Genomic DNA, 24,719 nt, shown 5'->3' with positions numbered 1-24,719 from the left:
TCTCTGGTTGCAGGTTGGAGTGCAAGGCTGATGTTAGCAGATACTGAGATCTTTGCACTTAACTTCCTGAGGACACCATTTTTAGGAGAGGTTAATACCCTTGAGATAGGGTAAGAGAAACGCTGACTACATTCTGCTGGGCTCATGTATTACACTGACATTGCAGACAAGCAATTCCCACTGGAGTGTGGTGAGAGGTTATTTCTAAGGGTGGAAGAAAAGTTTGCTCAGGGATTTGCCCAACCAGGCTATTGAAAATGTCACCTTTCAGTTGGGCTGAATGCAATGGCAATGTGCTAATTCACCTGTAATGACCATATCTCTGTTCTACACTTTTACGCTTCTCTTGCAGTGGATGATAGCACTGGAGTTATAAACTGCATCTGCTGGAAGAAATTGAATAATACCAAATCCTCATCAGGTAATTTTATTTGCCACGCTTCTTTACCTTTACAGCTAACCAGTAGGTTTTACTCAGGGTAGCCCAGCAGAGTAGCTGGAGTACTAATTTTCACATTTATTCATTCATTTATTACATTGATCAACTTGAAGCACTACACCCAGAGCTTTGGCTGCTCTGCAAACTGATGTTAGTGCGGAGCCAGTTGCTTTTCTTGCTCTCATTTCTTTGGTGCTCACTTCCTCCTAAGCCTACAGGAATGTGAATAGGTTACTAGAAGTTGCAGTGTTTCATTTTTACCATGCCATTATTCCACAAGTCAAGAGAGTTTAGCCTAATTGCTGATCAGGTGAGAATCCCCTGGCTCTGGGCATATCACTTGACCAAAGCTTGTTTGAAAGCTTTTGCCCTGATGTGGTTGCCACTAACATCTATGCTCCCATTATCTAAATTTTCTGAAATCTCTAGCTTGTTCAAACAAATATGCCAGGAGTTCTAAGACTGATGAGAAGGTGAGATAGGATTCCCTTGAAGTTAGCCATTAAATAATATAAACTAAAAAAGAAATTTAAAATAGTATATTGAACTCATTGACTATAACTGAAACAGCATTTGGAATTTCTTGAGTCTGTTTTAATAGTCTTTAGGTAGTTTTTTGAGTTGCATAAGTTCATAATATTAAAAATAGATATATTGTGCAATAATGGTGATCATTTTTGGTTCTAGAGAAGCTATGGAAACTGGGGCCTTGTTTTGCTCTGTTTTATAGCATATGCATTATGATGCCATATACACTGGGGTTATTCAGTAAATATTACCTGCTCTGATATCTAACATCTACTATCTGTGTCCTCCTGTTATATGCGTGGTAAGAATGTGTAACACTTGGAGTAGTTTCTTCTTTTTTTTTTTTTTTGACATTACCTGTCAGAATCTCAACTTCCTACTTTGACTGTACTGACCAGTGAGATGCTCCTTTGCTTAATTTTCTGATGTATTTATATTTAGAATTTGGCCATCACTTTCATATAACTTTGGTATTCCTATTTCCTAATTTGGGAACATCTATATCAGTGGTACTACTTAGCTTAGGAAGCTTTGCAGATTAGAAAAAACTTAAGGCAGACAGCAGGTTTTTGTGCAGATATCTCAGAGGTAAGAAATAAACCTATAAGACAATCAGATATTTGAACTTTCATATATGTCCAGGGTATTAAAATTATTTGCAGATTTATGGTTGTGGTATTGTCACGATCTTCAATCAGAAGGCGTAGTTTCAATATGCATACTTGTTTTAAACCAAGGGTCAGCAGACTTTTTCTGTACAGGGCCAGACAATAATTGTCTTCTGGTTTGTGGGCCATGTGGTCTGCATCTCAACTGTTCAACACTGCCATTGTTAACACCAAAGCAACTATAGACAGTACATAAACAAACAAGCATGGTTGTGTTCTAATAAAACTTTATTTACAAAAACAGATTGTGGGTAGATTTGGTCCATGGGTTGTAGTTTATCGACTGTTGTTTTCGACATTGTTTTAATTTTCAAAATCAACTCTTTTTTTTTTAAATAAATGGCAGCAGAAATATTATATGATTCAGTAATTTTTTAGATAAAATGTCTATTAATACTGAAAGTGAGATTTTTAAAATATCTGTAAGTAGATGAATAGATGAACAGTCACAGTTGGTAGCCTTAATCAGAAATTGCTTTGAGAATAAAAAGTGAGGGTAGGGGTACAAGGAGAAAGCCTGAAAGTGATTCTCATCATGTTATATATGAAGTGATATTTTAAAATTGTTCCCAACTAGCCCATTCTCTCCATTTAATTTAATCGCCCTCGGTTTTAAAGCTTTCCACTGGAAAGTGTCCATTGAAGACTAATTTTTTTAAACGAAATTTAGTCTGAGTCAAAATCATGTTCTAGTCAGTTACAGTATAAAAATATAATATTAACTCCTATAAATGTCACACTGATTGTACCATTTGGACTTAGCTTATGAGAAAAGTTAAGAAAGCTTGGAGCTTAATATTAGAATTTTAAAGAGGATTTATCTTTCAGCATGGAATAAGCTACTTAAAATGAAATTCTGTCAGGCTCCAACTATCTCATTACACTCATTAAATTACACAGCTTGAGCCCTTCTTTTGGCAGTTTGGTTCACCCTTTAAATGAAAGCTGAGCCTCTTTTTCTCAGACCAGCCCTCAGTCTGATCATTTCAGCAGTGCTATATGAAGCATTTATTATCACCTATAATGTCTGAATCATGGCAGTGAAATTTGTAAATACTTCTAAAGTTCAGCCTAAATGGAAGAGGACTTAGGGATAGGAACCCAGACAGAATAACCTTTTAAAAAGTAATACTTGTGTATTTTCTGAAGAAACCCAGTAAGTTGAGTAACATTAATGCTGATTGTGTCTAGATTCCAAGCTCTTGGTTACTGGTCTATGCAAGGTTCTCCGAGCTCCTTAGGTTGCTGTTTCCCTTACTATAGTCAGTGTGTTAAAAGTAATAATGCCTTTGCACGTTACAGAGCCATGGTTATCTAAGTTGTATTAGATTAAGAAGCACAAAATTTGATCAATAGACCATTATTCATTCCATTATAGGAACCCTAGTATATGACAAAGCAGAAATAATACAACAGCAGGAAATAAGTAAGCATTTAACAAATGTTGTTGGTTCAAGTAGATAACAATATTAAAAAAGAGGTAACTGTGATCACTGTCTTACAACTTACATAAAATAACCCAAAGAAGATAGAGTTGTGTATTTATCACAATAAATATGGGGTTATCTATGTTAAGCTCTTATATGTTAAGCTGTTAAAGCAATGAAAGCTATCATCAGTGACAAGAGGGATAAACTAAAACATTTTTTTAAAACTTTTATGTATTAAAATGAAATCAAATTAACATAAAAAAGAAAGCAATGGAATGGGGAGAGTGGATGTAATAAGCATAACTGATAAAGCTTCCCTGCATTTTTTTCAGAAATGAACATGAAGTGTTCAAAAGAGATGAAGGGCTTATACATAAAGCAATGCAGAGAGCAGATCATCTTATATAAAAACACATGGTCTCTCTGGCAGTTTAAAAGCAAAAATAAAACATTATAGAATCATTATGTATTTTTTAAGGTGTTAAAAATCCAAATGACTGAAGCCAGTATAGGAGCTGCAAGCCCACACACATTGCTGGTGACACCTTGTAAAAAGAGAATGGTTTGATTGGGGTTTTTTGGCAAACATTCTGATAATATGTTAGGAACTCTAAACCTGTTTGTACTTTTCTACCCAGTAATCCCCAATGAAAGACCCCAAAGAAAACAAAATTTTTGTCTTGAGGGCTTAATTGTTCATTTTCACAAGTAGCTGACATTTATTGAATGTTTCCTATAGATCTGACATTGCGCTAAGCTCATGATGTAAGGGTTAACTAAGATCATACACAACAGCTCCATATGTGAAGGGCACTGTTAAATCCGCATCATAACTGAGGAAACAGGTACAGCAAGGTTAAGCAGTCTGCCCAAGGTCACACAGCTAATAAGAAGTGACCTGACATTCAAGCCAGGTCTGTCTGACTCCCTTTACCCAAGCTGACCTCTCAGCCCCATACAGCGGTAGTGATAAAAACCAAAATAAAAAATTATGAAAGAAGGAAGAAATATTTAACGAGATTAGCAAAACAAACTGTGGCATATGAACATGACAGAATGCTATTTTGTTATTTAAAATGCTGAGTTGTATAGATTCTGTGGATACATATGTGTATTTGAAGTGATGCTAGACAGAAAAACAACACAAAATTGTTTACACACATGAGCTATAACCATGGAAAATATAAGTATACTCACGGGGCAGGCAGCAGAGAATAAAGAATAAGCAGGAAGGCTCTGGAGTCAGAGACTGCCAGGGCTTGAACTCCAGCTTTGTTGCTAACTAGCTGTTTTACTGTGGGCAAGTTGCTTGACCTCTGTGTGACTCAGTTTCCTCATCTGAAAAATGGGGCTAATAATAAGAGTGGTTGTGAGGATTAGATGCACTGATAGGTTATAAAGTCCTTAGAACAGAAAGAGAGAGAAAGAGAAGGTTAGCCTAGCTACTCAACAAAGAAAAGTGAGAGAGATTAGGGTGTTGAGCACCTTGGTGGAAAATCAAACCCTGGCCAATTTGCCTTCCCCATAAACTACCACAAATGGAGACTCTTGGGCGCCTTTCCCCTCAGGCCAGGCCTCTATCTCCCAGCAAGGACACTTTAAAGGGTTGTTTAGAGCTATTGCCACCAAACCCGGCTGAACTCACAGAATTCAGCTCAGGCAGGCGTAGAGCCCTTTGCACAGGCGATGCAGGGGTAGGAAAGAAGACAATGGAACTCACCCACTGGGTTGTCAAGCCTTATACCTTTTATCCAGTAGAGGATTTTGAAAGATTACGCAGGTTTCCTACAGTAGAGCAACCAATCAGAAGTAGAATAAATAAATGTCTCATGTCGGTCTTACCACAGACTGTCTCCCAAATGTGGTGGAGTGATTGTGTTACGCATTTCTCTCCTTCCTTCTGGCCCCAACAACTACAGCTGCTCCGAGTGCAAGAGAGCTGAGCTTAACCTCACAGCTTAAGAAGCTGCAAGAGACCATTGCGCAGAGGACAAAGGTAGAAATTGGGGACATTATCCGGATCAGAGGTCACGTCCGCATGTACAGAGGAGAGCGAGAAATTCACGCCACTGCTTATTGTAAGCACAAGATATCTCTGCCAAATTGGTTGTTATTCTGTGCGTGTGTCCAGTAAACTCATTTAGCGAAAAGTCAAACTTCTAAAAAGTTCAAATAAAAAGATTTAACTCTAATGAAGGAACAACATGCTTTCTTTAGAAAAGTAGCATTTCTTAATTTTATTTTGAAGAGGTAACTATAAATAAATTGGGAAAGAAAACAAGTGATTTATTGTATATGGCTGACAAATTTTATTCAACATTTGGACAACATAGTAGAGTCTCTGAGTGTGAATCCATTTAGGGAAGAGTGTTCATAGTCTTCAAAATGATGGAAATTTCTTGAACACCATTGAGTCCATTAACTTTGAAAGAAAACAGCTAATCAAAAGTGTGACAGTTCTCGGTCATCTGAGTGGTGCCCTTTGCACCTCTCTGGCTGGTTTGTACTTGGAAATCTCAAGGACAGCCCAGTTGTCCACCATTGTACCAGATCAGTGAATACACTCATGTGCTTTCCCTAGCCCTGGTCTACTCTGGCCATGCCCGTGTCACTTAGGGTATCGCATCCCCTCTCACAGGATGACTGGGAACCATTCAGTGCGTTTAGACTGTGATACTGGGCATCCTTGAGGAAGGAGACCCACCAAGTGCTCCGTTTACTGTTGTCCTGGCAGCAATCTGGACATGGACAAGAACTAATCTCAGTGTAATTTCTGTGGCATGCTTTCCCCTGGGGCTTGTTAGATAAAGTGGATGATCCCGTGTGCAACATTCAAATCGCAAGGATGCTTGAGCTGCCCACCATCTACAGGAAAGTTTATGACCAGCCTTTCCGCAGCCCAGCCCTGGAGAAAGAAGAGGCACTGAGGTAAGTTCTGGACTGTGACTGCCGAGGATGTGGCCACAGCAATGAGGCCAACCAGTGGGATCCCAGATTCTGGGGTGGGCCTGGGTCCAATTCCTGAACTGTCCACTCACTCACTGTGGGGCTCCAGGCAAGTCTGTCCCCCTCTGGATGCCTCAGTGTCCTCACCTGTAAAGTGAAGGTGTTAATAGTGCAGGTGTTCTAAGGTTTGGTAAGGAAGATATATGTGTAATTGGAGTCTCTGAAGGAGTGGAGTGGGGGAGCAGAGAAAAAATGTTGGAAGAAATCATGGATGAAAATTTTCCAAGTTTGATGAGAACTGTAAACTCACAGATCCAAGAAGCTCAGTGAACCCCAAGGCAAGGAACCTGAAGAAAACCACACCAGGCACATCGTAATCAAAGAAACAATGCCAGTTGTTCTCAACCAGGGGTGGTTTTATTCTCTTTCAGGGATGGAAAAATAAACAGGAGGAGTAAGAGTATATGTATATTTGTTCCTACACGCCTCAAATAACTCAGAGGAGACAGAAATCATCATAGTGGCTGCCGGGGAGGGGGGGGCGGTGGTAGGGGGACTGGAAGGAGGATAGAAGGGAGACTCTTCACCATGTACCCTTTCCATTTTTTAAACATATTCAATATTTATAGATTACATATTCCAAAAAATTATATTAAAAAAACCCCAAACTGTAGACCTGCATAAAGTAAAATGTGGAAGTTCTCCATTTTCCTGTCTCCCGCCTCAGTAGCATTCCCCAGAGGTTACCACTGTGCAGAGGTTGATGTGTGTATCCTGTTAGACGTTTTTCTTTGGTTGCATACACAAGCATGAATATCCACCCACATATTTTGTGGGTTGTCATTTGCTTCCTTACAAAAATGGCACCGTCCCTCACATACTGTTCCGCAGCTTGACTTTTTTCTAAATCTATCACGAATATCAGTTCCTGTAGTTCTGCCTCATCCTTTTAAACAACCACACAGTGTTCACTGGGTGAACTGCTCCTTATGTCAAAAACATGCATCAGTATAGTATTGTACTTGCTAGCTGTTTCAGTTTTACATGCATCGAAAAGGAACAAAAGTAATAGTTTTCTGCAGGGCTTGTTAAAACTTTTTCCCAGCAGCAATCCAGGCGCCCTGGACCTTGACAGTCTCACGTATCTGCTGAGTGAAAAAGTCAAAGAATTCCTTGTGGAGAACAGAGTGCAAACCTTTTACCAGCAGGAGTTGGAAACGGTGGAGTCCCTGCTGTCCCTTGCCAACCAGCCTGTGATTCACAGCGACTGCTCCGGGCGAGTAAGTGCAGCATGCCCATGTGAGAATTCGAGGCCCCTGCCCCACATCTGCAGGTGGAGGGTGTGGGTGGACATGACTGTGGCATTGAGACTCACAGGGTGTACCCGGAGTATAGAGGTTATGTTGATTCTATTCTGGAAAAGTCACTGACCACTGAGAATTTGAAAGGAGAATGCACATGCCCTTTTCCCCTCCTTAATCTCATAAAGCTTAATCTTCGGGTAGAAAAAAAAATAGTCTAAGGTTCATAGCACTTAGTACTCACTGAGATGGGTATTTAATGTCAGGAGGAACCAACTGAGGGGGAAATAGATGAGAAGAGCTAAAATTATCCTTCCAAGATTATTTTTTGATCAGCAAGATGATTCTTGAACTCGAACCAAGGTTTTTAATGACTTGTTCTGTCTTCTCCAGAATAAGGTTGATCTGTCGTGTCTTAGGAGTTTGAATAAAGATCAAGTTGTATTCAGTCTGGTTTATAAGTAAAAATTGCAGGGAATACTCAAGTAATTTTTTATTCATCCTAGAAAGAGCTGTCCTCATTTTTTTTTTTTTTTTTTTTTGCGGTATGCGGGCCTCTCACTGTTGTGGCCTCTCCCATTGCGGAGCACAGGCTCTGGACACGCAGGCCCAGCAGCCATGGCTCACGGGCCCAGCCGCTCCGCGGCATGTGGGATCTTCCCAGACCGGGGCACGAACCCACGTCCCCTGCATCGGCAGGCGGACTCTCAACCACTGCGCCACCAGGGAAGCCCTGTCCTCATTTTTTAACACCCATAGTGTTAGAGGTGAACTCAAGTTGTTTGGTGTTTACTTATTTGCTTGGAATTAAGAATTATCTGAGACTTTGGTTTTAGGCTTTCCTTTTCATGGCAATTCCTTAGTTTTTTTCTTGCTGTAACACGACTTGTATTTATTTATTTCATTTATTCCACTGGGAATGATCTCTGCTTGAATGTCACCTTCTTGCCCTCCCTGACCTTCTGCTCTGATAGCCACCAGCTTCCTCACTGTGTTATCACTCTGTTTCCACATTTCGTGATAGCACTGGTATTTATTTGTTTTGTGTGCCTATTACCCCTCCAGAATTTAAGTTCTCTAAGAGCAGAGGCTTTGTCTGTCTCATTCTTTGCTCTCTAGAACAGGGCCTAGAACATGGTTGGCATAAAGTATGCTCTCCACAATTATTTGTTGATTGAAGGAATGAAAGGTTTTAAAAATTCAAATAGTCCGGGAGTTCCCTGGTGGTCCAGTGGTTAGGACTCGGTGCTTTCACCACTTTCAGGGAACTAAGATCCTGCAAGCTGTGCGGCACAGCCAAAAAACAAAACGAGAAAACAAAAATAGAGAAATTAAAAATCCGAATAGTCCAGGAAACTGTCTAGTTTTTAAGTTTCCTTCCCATCCTCCTTCCTCCTCCCCTTTCTACAGAGACGAGCGCCATTACTAGTCTCATGAGTATCCTTCTGGAGAAAATCTGCATATATAAACTAGAAGTAGTTGTATCCCCTTTTTTACACAAATGGTATCATACTAAACACTATGTCTACCTAGGTTTTCATTGGACAGCATGTCTTATAGGTCCTTTCCTAGCTATACTTACATATTTGCTACTCTATAATAATCTTTTACTATGTGTATCATCATTTCCTTAAGGGGTCTCTCCATTCCTGGACTGTTTAGATGTTTTCTAGTCTTTTGCCATTACCAGCAGGGCTGCCATGAGTACCCTTGTGAGGTAACATAATTATTCTTTGTGATTCTGGTGGAACAGATACCAGGTCTCTGTCCCGACCTCCTAAGCATGACCACTGCTTCTCAGTTTCGTTCGTGAACTTGATTATCTCTTCCTGTCACCAGGCTGTGTGCCCAGTGACCCGCAATTTCATACATGGAGATGAAGGATATTGTTTCCGGAAACACCGAGGTGGGGAGGGTCAGGACTGGCCGCTTTGTTCTGTGCCACCGTTGCTTCTGCACAGTTGTAGCTCCCCAGCTGTCCACTGGCAGCAGGAGTGACCTTCTTCCCATTTAATCATTTAGAGGAGGCTCAGTGCCAACTTGGCCTCCCAGGACTTCTGACCACTCTCTTGGCATGTTTAGAAGGAAACGTTGAAGCTTAGCAAAGACCACATCTTCCTGTGAGCCAGCTCTTCTGCGATAATTAAGTAGGGAGAATTGAGGACTAAAAGGCCCCTCCATTCAGAACATTCCAGGGAGGACTTTTGTTGTGATATCTTTTTGAGAATGCTTAGAAAAGAAATTTATATCTGCCCAGTGCTATATGTTTAAAAAGAAATGAATATGGCAGTATATCTGTTTTGTCTTTGGAAACTACTTTTCCATCAGTTATGAATTATTCCCTCACATGGCTCTGGTTGGGGAGGTCAGTGTCATTAAATTGAATTCTGTTTAATAGAGCCTGGGAGACCCAGGATGCTTTACAATGATGGTGAAACCTTAGATCCTTTGGCACTTTCTGTAGTCATACAGATGAAAGCTTAACAAAAAAAAATCATTGCGATGTTGTCTTAGCTTAGAGGCTGGGGAGAGTGGGTTTGAATGTTTCCCCCTTTCTTTTTTTCCACAGTGGCCCCTTTTAGCAAATCCAGAAACATGATAAGCAAACCTTGCAAAACCATTGTTTCTTTGACAACTTGATAAATGTTGAGTTTGTTTGGGAGTGAAGACTATATATATATTTCAGAGATCCACCCAGTTCCTGACCTGCCACAAGGAGAGGCCCGCTAAGGCTCAGCCCGTTCAGCTGGTCACTGTTTTTGTTTCTGAACAGTTTCAGTTTCCTGAATGGGATGAGTCTGTCATTGCTCTTTAGAAAAAGACAAGAAAGACACACATCTCAGGCCAGGAAAAGCTACTAGCTAGAGGGATGATTGGAGGCTTTATCCTTGAGACTGTGTCTTTATAACCAGCAGGGAATTATGTCCTGAGTTCAGCTGAGGCAAATGTTTTTGGAAAGGAAGCTTCACATATTGTTTATATTTACAGAGAGCCTTTTCTGCTGGGTCCTCCTTGTTCACAGCTGAAACTGCTTTTACTCTCCCAGGCCTCACACCCTCTCTTCCTGCTGCTTGATCTGACTGAGATCTGGAAGGAGGAACCGAGCTTTCTGTATGGTCTGAGGATAACCAAGAGTCATTTTTAATGACAGGAATAATCGTGCAACAACATTTCTAGTCAGTTTCCAATTTACTTCTATATTGGTAAGAGACATAATAAACTCGACCCTTAGGATCCTTATATTAAATTGACCAAAGAAGACGAATCTCCTGAGAGTTATGAAGCTGAAATAGTTATAAAGTCACGTAGGGGAGCCTGTGTTGGGTTGAGCGTTCTTTTCCTAAGCGAGAGCACTCACGTATGACATTAAAAACAGCTTTGCCTCAAGCCCCCCTGAATGAAAAGATATGTGACTGAGGATCGCTGGGAGAGGTGTTTATTCTAAACACACCCAGGTAGACTTTTCTGCCCGTGGGAGTCATCAAATATTTCTCAACCTGTTCTCCCTTCAGAGAATGGGTGCTGTCATAACCTGGAGTGCTTGTCAACTCTCCGGCCCTTCTGTTCTGCTGGCCAGGTTCTCCAGGCCTGTTCTGTTGAGGAAAAACCTAGGCTATTAATTAAGAATGTTAGTCTCTCCTGTTCAGCTCAGGAGAGCACATTTGTGAAACATCACCGAGATCTGTTAGATTCAAACAGTGCCTGTCTGGGAGGCCTCTTCTAGAAAACGCAGATTTCTTTCAGGATGGAGCTGTCAATACTTGAGGCCATTTGGGAGTTCCTTTCCTCTCCCTGTCACTTTGTGGGAATGTCATCAGCAAATCCCAGGCCCGCTCTCTGTTTCAGCATCTGTGGGTGCTGCCCCAGACAGCCTCCATAAGGACCTTCCATCAGAGGAGTAGGACTGTGCCTTCAAACACTCTTTTGGAAGCTTTGCCACGTTTCTTTGGCACTCTGATCCTTCTAGTATCTTGATGTATTTCTGTCACATTACAGATGGATCTGTACCTTGAAGGACACTTATTACTTACCACTTCCTTTGTTTTAGGAATGAACTGAAAATCCCTAATGGAATAATTAGGAGGATATTGCCTACCTATATGGGGTGTTGCCCCTGACTGCACACATATTTTCTCCATCACCCACTATGTGTCAGGGAGCAGGTGGCCGAGATGAGTCCCCAGCTCAAGAAGCACACAGTCTAGTTAACCATGGTAGGACATAGCTGAAAACCTGGCCTCCTTGAAATAAGAAGTAGGATGACCTGGTAACCTCTCTAGGCAAACTTGACTCTTAGAGAAGGGAAGGGATACTGAAATTGAGGAGAGAGCAAACTGACAGCAGCAGTTTGGTGTTCTTGCTTCCCCTAAGGCCCTGTCCACCTTCAGCCCATGGACCCTCCCCTTTGACAGATCTCTGCACAGCTGTTTGTCTCCACTGTCCTCCATTTAAAATAAGGAGTCTATTTAATACTCTCTATGTGCTGGAATCCCCAACTTATTATTTCAATGTGTGTAAAATTCTTTGATGTCCGTAGGAAGAAGTTGCCACAATTTTAATGAAAAAAGTGAGCCAGTAGGTATAGAATTCTTGGCTCTGTATAAAAAAATAAATCAAAGATTGTCATTTTGGGCTTCCCTGGTGGCGCAGTGGTTGAGAGTCCACCTGCCGATGCAGGGGACACGGGTCTGTGCCCCGGTCCGGGAAGATCCCACGTACCGCGGAGCGGCTGGGCCCGTGAACCATGGCCGCTGAGCCTGCGCGTCCAGAGCCTGTGCTCCACAATGGGAGAGGCCACAACAGTGAGAGGCCCGCGTACCGAAAAAAAAAAAAAAAAAAAAAAAAGATTGTCATTTTGATATTTCCATTTTATATCATTGAGTTAAATGAATTAAACAAACAAAAAATCGTAGATAACCAAGGTGTGGAACAGTTATCGAGTGTGATTCTGCCGAAGCGAACTTCCCAGTCCTCCTTAAATACCATCCTGCTAGGCCCGTGCATACCTGAATCTTTTTGACTCAGCAGATAAAAAGCCTGTTGGATGAATTTATAACCAGTTGGTCTAGGGAGTTGCCCTCAAGTGCTGTAAGATGGGACTTATTTGTTTTCTTCTTTTTTTTTTTTTTCCTTTTTTTCTTCCTACAGGAGGATTTTAAGAATGAAACCACTTCCAAGGCAATTCATAGTATATTTAGGAATGCTATAAAGCTGCTGCAGGAAGAAGGACTTGTTTTCCAGAAAGATGGTGGTTTTGATAACCTGTTCTATGTAAGAGACCTGCAACTTAATTTTTTTTCTTAGCTTCAACTGCAAATATATTTATTACTTAGGATTGTTTATTTACTGTTTTTTTAAAATCAGTCATTAGGAGGTACATAAAGTAAGGAGTGAAAGGTGGCCCTTAGCTTTCCTCAAGATACCGCTTTTAACAGTACAGCCTTCGGCACACATGTAAATATATGCTCCTGTTACCAAAACGATGTGATCTTCCTCTGAATCAGGATTTCTCAACCTCAGCACTGTTTGAGCCAGATGATTCTTTGTTGTGGGGTGTTGTCCTTTGCATTGTAGGATGTTTGGCACATCCTTGGCCTTCACCTACTAGATGCCGATAACAGCACCCCCAATTGTGGCAACCTAAACGTCTCCAGACATTGCCAAGTGTCCCCGACACAGTTGAGAACCACTGCTCTAAATAATGCTCAGCAACTTTGGGGGATGCCAAAATAGCACATCACAGTCATCTTTCCATGTTAGTCCTTACAAATCTATCTCATTCTTTTTGACATCTGCATGGTTTTCCATATTGTAGGACCTTGCCATAAATTGTTTAACTACTTATCTCTGATGGACATTTATATTGTTTCCAACTCTTGTCCTCACATATAGTGTTGCTATGTCTGTTTTTTTGTGGACTTATGTAAGTATTTCCGTAAGATTGACTCTTAAAAGAGGAATTGCTGGAGTAAAGGGCATGTACCTTTAAGCTTTTGATTGCCTCCTCCAAAAGTGGTACCAATTAACATTCCCACCAGGGGTACAAGTGCTTGCCTACCTCATACTTTGAGTTAAAAGTTCACCTCTCACTGCCTACCTTTAATATGGGAGGAACCAAGCTGATACTGATGTTGTTATCGATATTGATGTCCACTTTAGTAGCATAGATGTAGCTTCAGCTGTGAGCGATTCTCCTGAAGACAGATTAGAACTCTGAGAGATCCCAGAAGCCTCTTTCTTTACAGGCATGATTCCCGAGGGAAAGCTTTACTTAATAGGACATTTTCTTGACGTTGATTAACTCTAGTGATTCCCCATTTTAGAACATTTAAAAAAATTGAGATATGTTTTAAATACGATTTAAATAACTTCTGAAAAGGGTATTCCATTCCGTATAAGGGTGAGGGCAGCCCCCCGCTCCGCCCGCCTCCCAGGACGGGCAGGCCTGGTGGGAGCTGGTTGCTTCTTGTGGGGTTGGAGAAGCTCATGCTGGGCAACTCACCCTAACACCCTCCCACCCCCACCCGCACCCTCACATCGCCCCCCGGGAGGTTCTGCGTGGCCTCCTGGGTCAGTAGGAAGCTGCTCTTCCTGAGGAACAGCAGACCATGGGCAGCAGTCCAGGGATGAGGTGTGGCAGGGCTGGGGCACTTCCTCCTGTGAATCAGTCTGAGCTGGAATGGGGTGATCCAGCTCTAATAGCTCTATTTTCCTCAGCAGAGCCACCCCCCTTCTCTGACTTCACTCCCGCCCTCTGCCTCAACCCTGGCTCCTAGGTTTCTGTTTTCCTGAGGGCATTGCCTCAGGGACAGAGTTATCTTTTCTCTGTATAGTGCTTTCCAGCTTTCAGCAGCTCTCCCACATTACCTTACTTAATCTTCCCAACACCCTGTTAGTCCAGAGAAGTGTCCTTATCAGAATCCCCATTCTTAAATCTGCTCACTCCAAGTCCGTCAGTCCAAGGAGCATTCCTGACATATGTGTTTGTTTGCGTACTTTTTTTTTTTCTCCTCCTTCCTTTTTTCCCCTTCCTTTCTTCCTCTTTTTTCCTTTCTTCCTCTTTTTTCCTTTCTTTCTCTTTGATTTTAGATTTACTGTTGAACATGAAGGTGAAACCCATTTGATGGCTGCTTCCCTCTTACCGGAGCTGGCTGAGAAAGGAACCTTGGTTATGTTTGCCTTTGAGAACAGACAGTGTTTCCATTCATAAGCTAGATTTACTCTCTTGCTAGCTTTGCCTTACAGTTTTATTTCTTTTGTTTTTTTCCCTATGGTTGGGTGAAGGAATGTGAAACCCAAGACAGAAAAGAAGAAACACAAGAGGAAAGAGTTCTCGGGTTTGATCACTTGTGCCTCCCTCAAGAATATAACGAATAAGAGAACTTTTATGAATGTGTTATGAATATTTAAGAAGAAAGTTGCTCCTTGAAAGCAAGGGATTCCAGCTTTTCTTTCTGTCATGGCCCCCGTAAACCACCTCCTGAGGGAATATGCCTGTGGGTGGACTTCAGAGCAGTGAGCTACTTAGGGACAGAACTGGTTTGACAACTGGCCAGGTATCAAAAGGGACACTCTGTTGGTGTAGGGATGAGGATTGTTATGAAATCTTTAGAAACTATCCTAAAGACTAATTTGGGTGTCTGGATGACACAACCTCTGTTTTACTTAACATTTCTTTCTGAACTGTTTTTCCTATTTAGGTAACCAGAGAAGACAAAGAATTGCACAGAAAGATCCACCAGATCATTCAAGAAGACTGCCAGAAACCAAATCGTAAGTGGTGTCATGTACATGTGTCTTGGTGCCCTGGAGGGGGCTGTCTCCTCCCGGAGAGCACTAGATGGAGAGTCAGGAAACCTGGGGCCTTTCCCAGTAACAACTTGGGAAGCATGACTGGTCAAGATACCTGCCCTCTCTGAGCCTCAGACTCCTCCTTTCTAAAGTGAGCGTTAGCCTTGCACAGTTGTTCTGACATGGGCCACACGTAAGAGTCAACCTTGGAGCTTTTTTGAACATACAACACTCAGGTCCCACCCCTAGGGATTCTGATTCACGGGGGGCTGGGATGGGGGCTAGACAGGTGAGCTCCTCAAGTCATTCTGATACAGCAAGGTCAGCTGTTAGGCTAGGACTTTTTAACATCCTTCTGGTTTCGTGTCCTCTGTAATTTGTGTTATTTCTTGTTCCACTCGTCCTTCTTGTCGCTGAACTGAAACCTGACATTTTCCTCTCTTCTAACATCAAGCCCTTCAAGGTTGGGAGGAATGGTTCTAGACATTACAATTTGTGAACAGTGTAATTCAGTCATCCTGAAACCTGATAATTTACAAAAGAAATGGTTGAGAAAATAGTTGGTTTTAGTGGAGTTAGATCAGCCCCTAGTGGTTAGAAACTCAAACTGTAAAGAGTCTGATAACAGACATTACCATTTTCATACTAGTCAGAAAGAGAAGAAAGCATTAGTCCTATGTTTAAATCCTGTGTAAACTGATCGCTCTTAAAGGTGACTTTTCAAAGTCTACCTTTTGAAAACATGTGCTATTAACAAATGTTGGCATATGTCAACAAATGACGGCAGAAGAAAAGTGGAAAGGCTTGTTAGTGAGCACAGGCCTCCTCATTCTGCTTTCTTTCCCCGGAGGTCCACCTCCAGTCCTTAAAGCCCATATATCCCTGGGGCCTGGACCTGTTCCAGGCTGAGTCAGCAGGTGGAGCTGGACCAGATCTCCAGCCCTGGTGTTTATGGTATGCAGCCTTATTTAGCTTTTAAGGACCCATGAAGTCACCTCCCAGAGTGGTGTGACAACAGGTCTTAAAATAAACTGAAAGCAATCTATTATTTTAATGCAAGGTTTCTAACTATTGTTCACTTCATTCAGAACAAGAAGGATAAATATCCTTTAGTTGGGGGAAAAACCACCTATCCACAATTTAAGGAGCTTTTTAGAGCTGTGAAATGTGGGATTCTTCAACCAAGAAGGGATGAGAGGAGAGGCTGGTCCCCAGGTGACATTCCTGCACTCATGGTAGTCCCAAGCCATCTGGCTAGATTCTTATTTTGATGTGTATTAGGAACAGGGTGGATTAAAGTAATCCTAGGGCCTGCTGAAGCAAATGAAAGCAATTCACACTTCATTTCTTAGGAGAACCAAACAGCCTTGGTGAACTGAGGGTCTATAAAGTGGCAGGTTTTATATCCACTTCTAATCCACAGGCCAGCTCCTGCTTTGGTGAGTGTGTGTGTCAAGGTGGACAGGCTCTGCTACTCAGTCTGTAAATAGGAGCCTTTAAAAAACATAAGCCAACTCCCTGGAACTAGTAAACTCCCAGGAGACAAATTCTGGAGCATGAGTAACTGAGAATACCAGTAAACATACCTTGTAGGAACTGTCAGTCTGTTGCAGCCACCGCTTTTCACAAGAAATACCTATGACATTAAAAAATTATTTTGAATAATGTATGCACAGGATAAAAAGTCAAAAAGTACAAAAACACACACAGAAAAAGTGAGACTCCCTCCCAACACTGAGCCCCAGGCTCTGTGTTCCCCTTTCCAAAGGCAATGGGTGTTACTAGTTTCTGGCATATCCTTCTAGAGATGTTATATGCACTTATAAACATGTTTGTATAGTTTATCCTTTCTAAAAAAACATAAGTAAAGCTTAGCATACAATACTCAGTGTTTTATACCTTGTATTTTAAATCTAACATTGGCTTCTAGCGGTCATTCAGCAACAGTATGTGTAAAAGTACCTGTCTTTTTAATGGCTGCACAGTATTCCACTATATGTATTGATAGATATTCGACCATTTATTTAAGTATTCCTACTGAACCTTTAGTTTGTTTCTAACCATTCAGTATGAAACATAGCATTGAGTTTTCCTTGGCAGTATGATTGGTAGGAGAACTTAAAACCTTTAGTCACTTATGAATATTTCAGCAGAGGGTAAACCTACAATAATGAAAGGGTTATAAACATGGGCCAGTTTTAGGTCCCTAAAGCACTGATACAGGGTTTGTCTGAAGATGGGCCGCATGGCATAGTTGTGAAGAGCTGGGCTCTGGAGCCACCTTGCTTGGGTTTGAATCCCAGCTCTGCCACTTCGTAGCTGTGTGGCCTTGAGCAAGTCTGTGCCTCAGTTTCTTTATACGCAAAGCAGGGATAATAATCGTACCTACATCATGGGTTGTTATGAGGATGAAATAAATTGGTGTTTTATGAAACTTAGGAATATGGCAGAGTAAGAACACCAAGAATCCTTCCCTCCACTTCGACAACAATTGCATCTGTCTGATGTAGCTATTTTGAAACTCTGGAGTCTATCAAGGCTAGCAACTTCCAGAGGAAGGTTTGGACAATGAATTGGGGTTAATTTCAGTCAATTTTCAGATCTTAGTAGCAGCTACTCATCCCCCATCCCCAGCTACATGGCAGGCGGCTGTGCATGTGTTTCTGGAGCAGTTTGTACAGAGCTTGTGGGAGCTAGCAGGTGCAAAAAGGACCCAGTCCTCCATGTATCAGGGATTTGTGCTCTGATCACCAGTTGCTGCTTCTGATCACAGAGGTGCAGGCAGAGAGGTGGGTGGCCCTTGTTGTACCTCCTCCCATTGTTGTAAGCTGCTCACCCAACAGCTGAAGTGACTTCCAGGGGATTTAAAAGACTGGCACCCTTTTTTTTAAACCCCTTCATTTCTCTTTTTTACCCCTTTTGGAGCCAGAAAAGAAAGACTAGAACATTCAAGAGCACCTGCATATATGGGTAAAATTAGAAAGTGACCACACATGCCCAGGGAAAGGCACAGGCTCAGAAGTAGACCTGAGAAGACCTTAGGTTTCCATCTCAGGCTGCTCCTTGGCACAGTGACAGCCTACAACAACCAAAAAAATAAAAACAATAACAAAAAGCAGCAAACACCACAGAAGGTGAAGAATCTAATCTCCAGAGTTACCACATTATTAGATTCAAATGTCCAGTTTTCAACTAAAAATGAAAGACATTCAAAGAGACAGGAAACTATGGCCCATTCAAAGGGAAAAAAAAGCAACAGAAACTGTCCCTGAAAAAGACCTGATGGCAGATTTATTACCCAAAGACTTTGAAACAGTTGTCTTAAAGATGCTCAAGAAAATGATGGGTGAACAAAATAGAAAATATCAATAAAGAGATACAAAAACTAAGAAGAAACCAAAAAGAAATTCTGAAAAGTACAGTAACTGAAGTGAAAAGTTTACCAGTGATTCAAAGGCAAATTTGATCAGGAAAAATCTGAAGAAAAGTGAACAGAACCTAAAGAACCTGTGGGACATCATCAAATGGACCAACATATGCATTGTGGGAGTCCCAGAAGAAGAGAGAAAGGGGCAGAGAGAATATTTGAAGAAATAATGGCTGAAAACGGCCCTAATAGGATGAAGGACATGAATATAAACATCCAAGAAGCTCAGTGAACTCCAATTAAGATGAACTCAAAGAGACCACACCAAGACACATTATAATCAAACTTTTGAGAGTCAAAACAAAAGAAAGAATCTTGAAAGCTGCAAGAGAAAAACAACTTGTCACATCAGTAAGATGATCAGATTTCTTATCTGGAACTTTGGAGGCTGGAAGGCAGTAGGCTGATATATTCAAAATGCTAAAAGAAAAATAACCTGTAAACCAAGAATCTTAGGAGCCTAATACACTTAAAAGAATTATTAGTCTGTGTTCTTGGGCACAGTGTATAAAGTTGTGGTTTTGTGACATCAACAACTGAAAGGGGTGGGGACAGAGCCGCAAAGGAGAAGGAACAGAGGTTTTATATATTATTGAAGTTAAACTAGAATAAATTCAAATTAGTGTGTTATAACTATAGGATGCTAAATGTAATCCCTGTGGTAACCACAAAGAAAATAGCTCTAGAATATACACAAAAGGAAATTTTAAACATTTCACTATTAAAAAAATCAACTAAACACAAAAGAAGACAGTAATGCAGGAATTGAGGGACCAAAAGCTATATGGCATATAGAAAACAAATAGCAAAATGACAGAAGTAAGTCCCTCTTATCAGTAATTAGGTTAAATGTAAATGGATTGAACTCTGCAATCAAAAGACAGAGATTGGCAGAATGGATTGGAAAAAAAAACCCGAGAACTCCAACTATATGCCAACTACAAGAAACTCACTTTAGATCCAAAAGCACAGATAGGTTGAAAGTGAAAGGACAGAAAAATATATCCCATGCAAATAGTAACCAAAAGAGAACAGGGGCAGTTATACTAATATCAGACAAAATAAACTTTAAATCAAAAATGTTGCAAGAGGGCTTCCTTGGTGGCGCAGTGGTTAAGAATCCGCCTGCCAATACAGGGGACACGGGTTCGATCCCTGGTCCAGGAAGATCCCACATGCTGCGGAGCAACTAAGCCCATGCGCCACAACTACTGAGCCTGCACTCTAGAGCCCACAAGCCACGACTACTGAGCCTGCCAGCCACAACTACTGAGCCTGCAAGCCACAACTACTGAGCCCACATGCCACAACTACTGAAGCCCACGCGGCTAGAGCCCATGCTCCACAACAAGAGAAGCCACGACAATGAGAAGCTTGCACACCCCAACGAAGAGTAGCCCCCGCTCACCGCAACTAGAGAAAGCCTGCGCACAGCAACGAAGACCTAACACAGCCAATAAATAAATAACTAAATTTAAAAAAAAAGTTGCAGGAGACAAAGAAGGACATTATATATTAATAAAAGGTTCAATACAGCCAGAAGACATAGTAATTTTAAACATTTTGTACCTAATAACAGACCGTCAAAATATATGAAGCAAAAACTGACGGAATTGAAAGAAGTAAATGGTTCTATGATAATAGTTGGAGATTTCAGTATCCCGCTGTCAATAACAGATAGAACAACTAGACAGAAGATAAGGAAATGGAGGACTTAAATAACACAATAAATCAGCTAGATTTAACAGACGCACACAAAAGCCTACCTGACAACAGCATACAACATGTACGTGGGACCTTTTCCAGGAGAGACCACTAATTAAGTCTCAACAGATTTTAATAGGTAGATATCATACAAAGTATCTTCTCTGACCAGCATCTTCTGAAGTTAAAAGCCAATAACAGAAGTAAAACTGAAAAATTAACAAATTTGTGGGAATTAAACAACACACTCTTCACCAGTAGACTAAAGAAGAAATCATATGGGAAATTAGAAAATACTTAGAGATGAATGAAAACAAAACCCCAAAGTACCAAAACTTCTAGGACACAGAAGAGCTTTGTATGAGGGGAACTGTATAGCTAAGAGCACTTACATAACTTTACAATTTAAGGATCTAGAAAAAGAAGAAGAAAGTAACTCAAAGCTAGCAGAAGGAAGGAAATAATAAAGATTAGAGCACAAATAAATGAAATAGAGAATAGAAAAACAGTAGAGAAAATCAGTGAACCCAAAAGTTGGTTCTTTGAAAAGATCCCTAAAATTGCCAAACATTTAGCTAGGTAGACTAAGAGAAAAGAGAAAAAACTCCGGTTACTAAAATCAGAAATGAAAATGAGGACATTAGACTCTACAGAAATAAAAAGGATTATAACAAAGTACTGTCAACAATTGTACGCCAACAAATTGGATAACCAGGTGAAATGGAAATTCCTAGAAACATGAAACCTACCAAGACTAAATCCTGAAGAAATAGAAAGTCTGAACAGATACATAGTAAGGAGGTTGAATCAATAATCAAAAATCTCCCAACAAAGAAAAGCCTTGGGCCTGATGGCTTCACTGGTGAATTCCAAACATTTAAAGAACACCAACCCTTCTCCCTGTGTGAATGGAAGGTCACTTTGTGAACAGCCTTACCAGACAAGCCTCGATGGCAGAATGGCCTTTGTGAAGGATTAGCTTAAGGCCTTTGGGGCATTCAGCATTGCTGACCACATATGCCTGTAAGTCACCTTGAGCCCTGAGCCTGAGCACCCAGGTCTTAAAAGGACTAAGATCACAAGCCGAGCAGTGCTGAAATTCCCAGGGCTTCCTCTCTGCTGTGTGCAAGCCCAGTCTGCTTGGAGTCCTTCACCCTCCGTCACCAACCCTTCCTCTTGGGAAGAGTCAGAGCTTCTTTAGAGCAGGGACAAGGTTATGTGCATCTTCTTAGGTTATGGATATGACGATAGAATCATAGTAATTCTCCATGGAAGAAGGCCCCACCATGGGTCTCTTTGCACCCACACAACCACGAGTGAAGTGGGTGCTTTTCTTCCCATTTAACAGATGAGGATGCGGACTGAGAGACCTGGACCGCTTTGCCCCAGTCATACATAGAGCCAGCATTTTTATTCGGGCCCTTTGGACTCCAGAGTCAGCTCTCTGTCTGCACTCTGTACTTGCTCCTCGTTGCTCAGCGCTGCACATGTAGTAGGTGTTCAGGAAATCTTGATCGAATGAATGTTGAAGAAATAGCCTGGAAATGTGGAGACCAGGGAAGGTGGTGAGTTTCCCAACAGTAACCCAGTCGGGAGGAATAATGAGTTGACTAGCCACTAGAGGTCAGAATTTGCAGGTCTTTGTTAGCCCAGGACCGCTGCCTGTGAGCATCCCTGACCCTTAGCTCTGGGAAGGACCTCAGAGGTGCCCCCCAGCCCCACTCCCCATGGGTCAGAAAACTGAGGCTTAAAGATGCAGTGACTTGCCCAAAGCCACAAAGGTGCACAGAATCCCAACCATGCTTTGCCCATCACCACAACCCCTCTTTGAGGACTTTCCTGGAGCCTAAAGCATTTTATCACCTGAAAACAACATTCAATGACTGTGCAGAGCACTAGTGGGCCAGATGTTGGGGATGCGGCGGTGAGAGGCCTGGCCCTGTGAATGGTGGAACTGGGGAGGGTTTGTTTCCAGGAATGAGGTTTGCCTTTGACTCGATGTTACAAATAAATTTTACATCATCACCTAGTAAATTATATAATTTTATTATAAATTTTATTTCAACTATACATATACATGTATAGTTGAATATAAAGTTTCTCAATATTTATCGTACCTAAAATGCAATACATTCTGTAATCTCATACTCTAGTCTGTTTGGTAAGAAAAGAATGCTAACCACAACCCACTAAATTGATTTCATGATCCTCTAATGGTCATAACTTCAGTGTGAATACCACTACTCCAAATCATTGATTTCAACTAGGAAAGCGGTCACTCATCCTGAACTGCTACGAATGGTCTCATTTGTTTTGGGTAGAGGGTGAGAGGTTCCTAGAATACAGCCGTCACAGGCAGACTTTTTGGAAGCCTAGGCAGAGAAGAGTGAGAACAGGCCAAAGGTCACCACCGCAGTCCCACCGTCCAGGATGTACAGAAGGAATATGGAGGCTGCTGCAAGCCGGCTCTGCTGTCAGCCACAAGAGGGCTCCCGCCTGGGAAGCTAGGGAGTTAGAACTGAATGCATGTGCTCGTACATGTAACTTCATTAGAGAAAAAAGCCTGTCAAGCACTAAATCCCCACTGGGTTATGAGTGTAAAATGATTGATTGGGAATCCTGGAAGGTTGAAGGCCTGCATCCCCGAGCAGTGGTCCATGGCACAGACCTGAGAACAGGTGTTTTGGTTCGTTCTCACTGATAAGCTAGGCCAGTGCATCTCCTACTTTAATGTGCATAAGAATCATCTGGGGATCTTATTAAGCTGCAGGTTCTGATCCAGGAACTATGAAGAAGGACTTCCATTTAGAGGAGAGGACAGGAGAGAGAGAGGAGGGTCTGACAGGTGTGTCCAAGCTTAGCCAACTCCCTTTTTCCTGCAGACGTGGAGAAGGGCTGCCACTTCCTGCACATCCTGGCCTGTGCTCGCCTGAGCCTCAGCCCAGTCCTGAGTGAAACTGTGCTGCGGCAAGTGCTGGAGCTCTTGGAGGACCAGAGTGACATCGTCAGCACCACAGAGAACTACTACACTGCGTTCTGAGGAGGGGCCGGCAGGCAGCACGAGTGGAGCAGGGGAGGAGGAGAAAACAGGTGGCGTTCACTCCCGGGCTCTGACTTTAACATGGGGCTGAGGCTTATAGGCCTGGTGGCAATTATGTCATAACAAACTATGAAATATGGTAATTTGAAGAATGGAACTTGGCATGAATTCTGGAGGCTGCCTTCTGCCTGCTGTATCCTGGGATAAAAGACTTATCTCAGCCACGACGTACAAGAAAACCCTCGTCATTGGCCTCCTGGCTGGACCAAGCATCACTCACAGAGCAGAAGAGGAAGAAACAGTGTTGATAGCTGAACTGGCTGGAGGCTCTGTTGTGGTAAAGGGGCATCCCGTGGAAAAGGCGCTTGTACTGCGGGAGCTGAAGAGCGTACAGATCACCAGTTCAGACACTTTTTAAAACTTCAGACTATCAGGTACTTTCTTGGTGTATCTTGATGGTTAAGAACCTGGTATAGGGGACTAGTTCTCCCTGGATGAGTGTCGCTGACCTACAATTTCTGTGGGTCAAACACCAGTGATGGGTCCAGAGTCTTGGGTTGAATTCTGTCTACAGACCAACGCATCAATGGGAATAAACAGGATCCAAGGCATGGCTCTGTATTTGTCGTTTTCCTTATTTTCCTTCTGAATCAAAAGGTGTTTCAGTACATTTCCCTGTGCTTGAGGACACTGTGACTAAATACATTATCCCTTAATACCCTGAAGTTCTTGGCAGAGGCTGCTGACCAATTACTTGGCAGTGGTAGATGTTATTTTCAAGGTTACCATTGAACGTGCAGGACGTCCTGACACCATCCAAACACTCAGTATTTGCCCAGACAGGTGATGGGTCATGCTTTTGCTCGGAACGACAAGGTAAAGGGAAAAAATCCGAGGTATGTAATAGGCTTGTTCTTACAGGACGATGACAAATCCAGCCAGCGAAAACAAAGTTCGGAGAAAGATATGGCGTTAATTACAGTCATTTCACAAAAGGCACATCTGCCTTTGGCTGCTGCATTTGCACTTGATGAAATAAGCTTTTAATGGCTCTGCTGGAGAGCCTGCAGGCCTGGCGCGTTGTGCTGCTCTGTGTGGAAATGGAGTGGCTTTACACTTAGAAATTGGCTGTAGCTCCATATGTCAGACCAAAAGCTAGTACCGACAGATTGCTTCCTGTCTTGGACCTTTCTGACTTGACCTAAACCTCTGTGCCTGGTTGCTAACAGCGATTACCCAGAAAGCTGCCCCGTGTTGAGAAGGGTCCCTGTAGAACAGAATTTACCTGGAATGACATCCCAGTAGTTCTTCCGTAAGGTCGGCAGCTGATCCATATTGAATACATCTCAGATGACTGGAGCTGCCGGGAAGGAGTCTTGCATCAGAACATAAAAAGGGCACATCCTTGGGCTTCCCTGGTGGCGCAGTGGTTAAGAGTCCGCCTG

At 42.1% G+C, this 24,719-nt stretch overlaps 1 protein-coding gene across 1 annotated transcript in view; it reads left to right on the top strand.

The window, feature by feature from the left end:
- Positions 1-23,274, top strand: part of STN1 (STN1 subunit of CST complex) — a 35,488-nt gene extending 12,214 nt beyond the window's left edge. Inside the window, exons 3-9 of the mRNA XM_007470436.1 lie at positions 353-421; positions 4,985-5,143; positions 5,870-5,993; positions 7,120-7,291; positions 12,461-12,583; positions 15,013-15,085; positions 23,117-23,274. Coding sequence (XP_007470498.1) covers positions 353-421; positions 4,985-5,143; positions 5,870-5,993; positions 7,120-7,291; positions 12,461-12,583; positions 15,013-15,085; positions 23,117-23,274 — 878 coding nt within the window. The remainder of the gene's footprint in view (positions 1-352; positions 422-4,984; positions 5,144-5,869; positions 5,994-7,119; positions 7,292-12,460; positions 12,584-15,012; positions 15,086-23,116) is intronic.
- Positions 23,275-24,719: the final 1,445 nt, after the last annotated feature.

The sequence above is a fragment of the Lipotes vexillifer genome, unplaced genomic scaffold (genome assembly GCF_000442215.2).
Source record: "Lipotes vexillifer unplaced genomic scaffold, Lipotes_vexillifer_v1.1 scaffold916, whole genome shotgun sequence".
NCBI lineage: Eukaryota > Metazoa > Chordata > Mammalia > Artiodactyla > Lipotidae > Lipotes > Lipotes vexillifer.
This window is presented reverse-complemented; position numbering and strand designations above follow the sequence as displayed.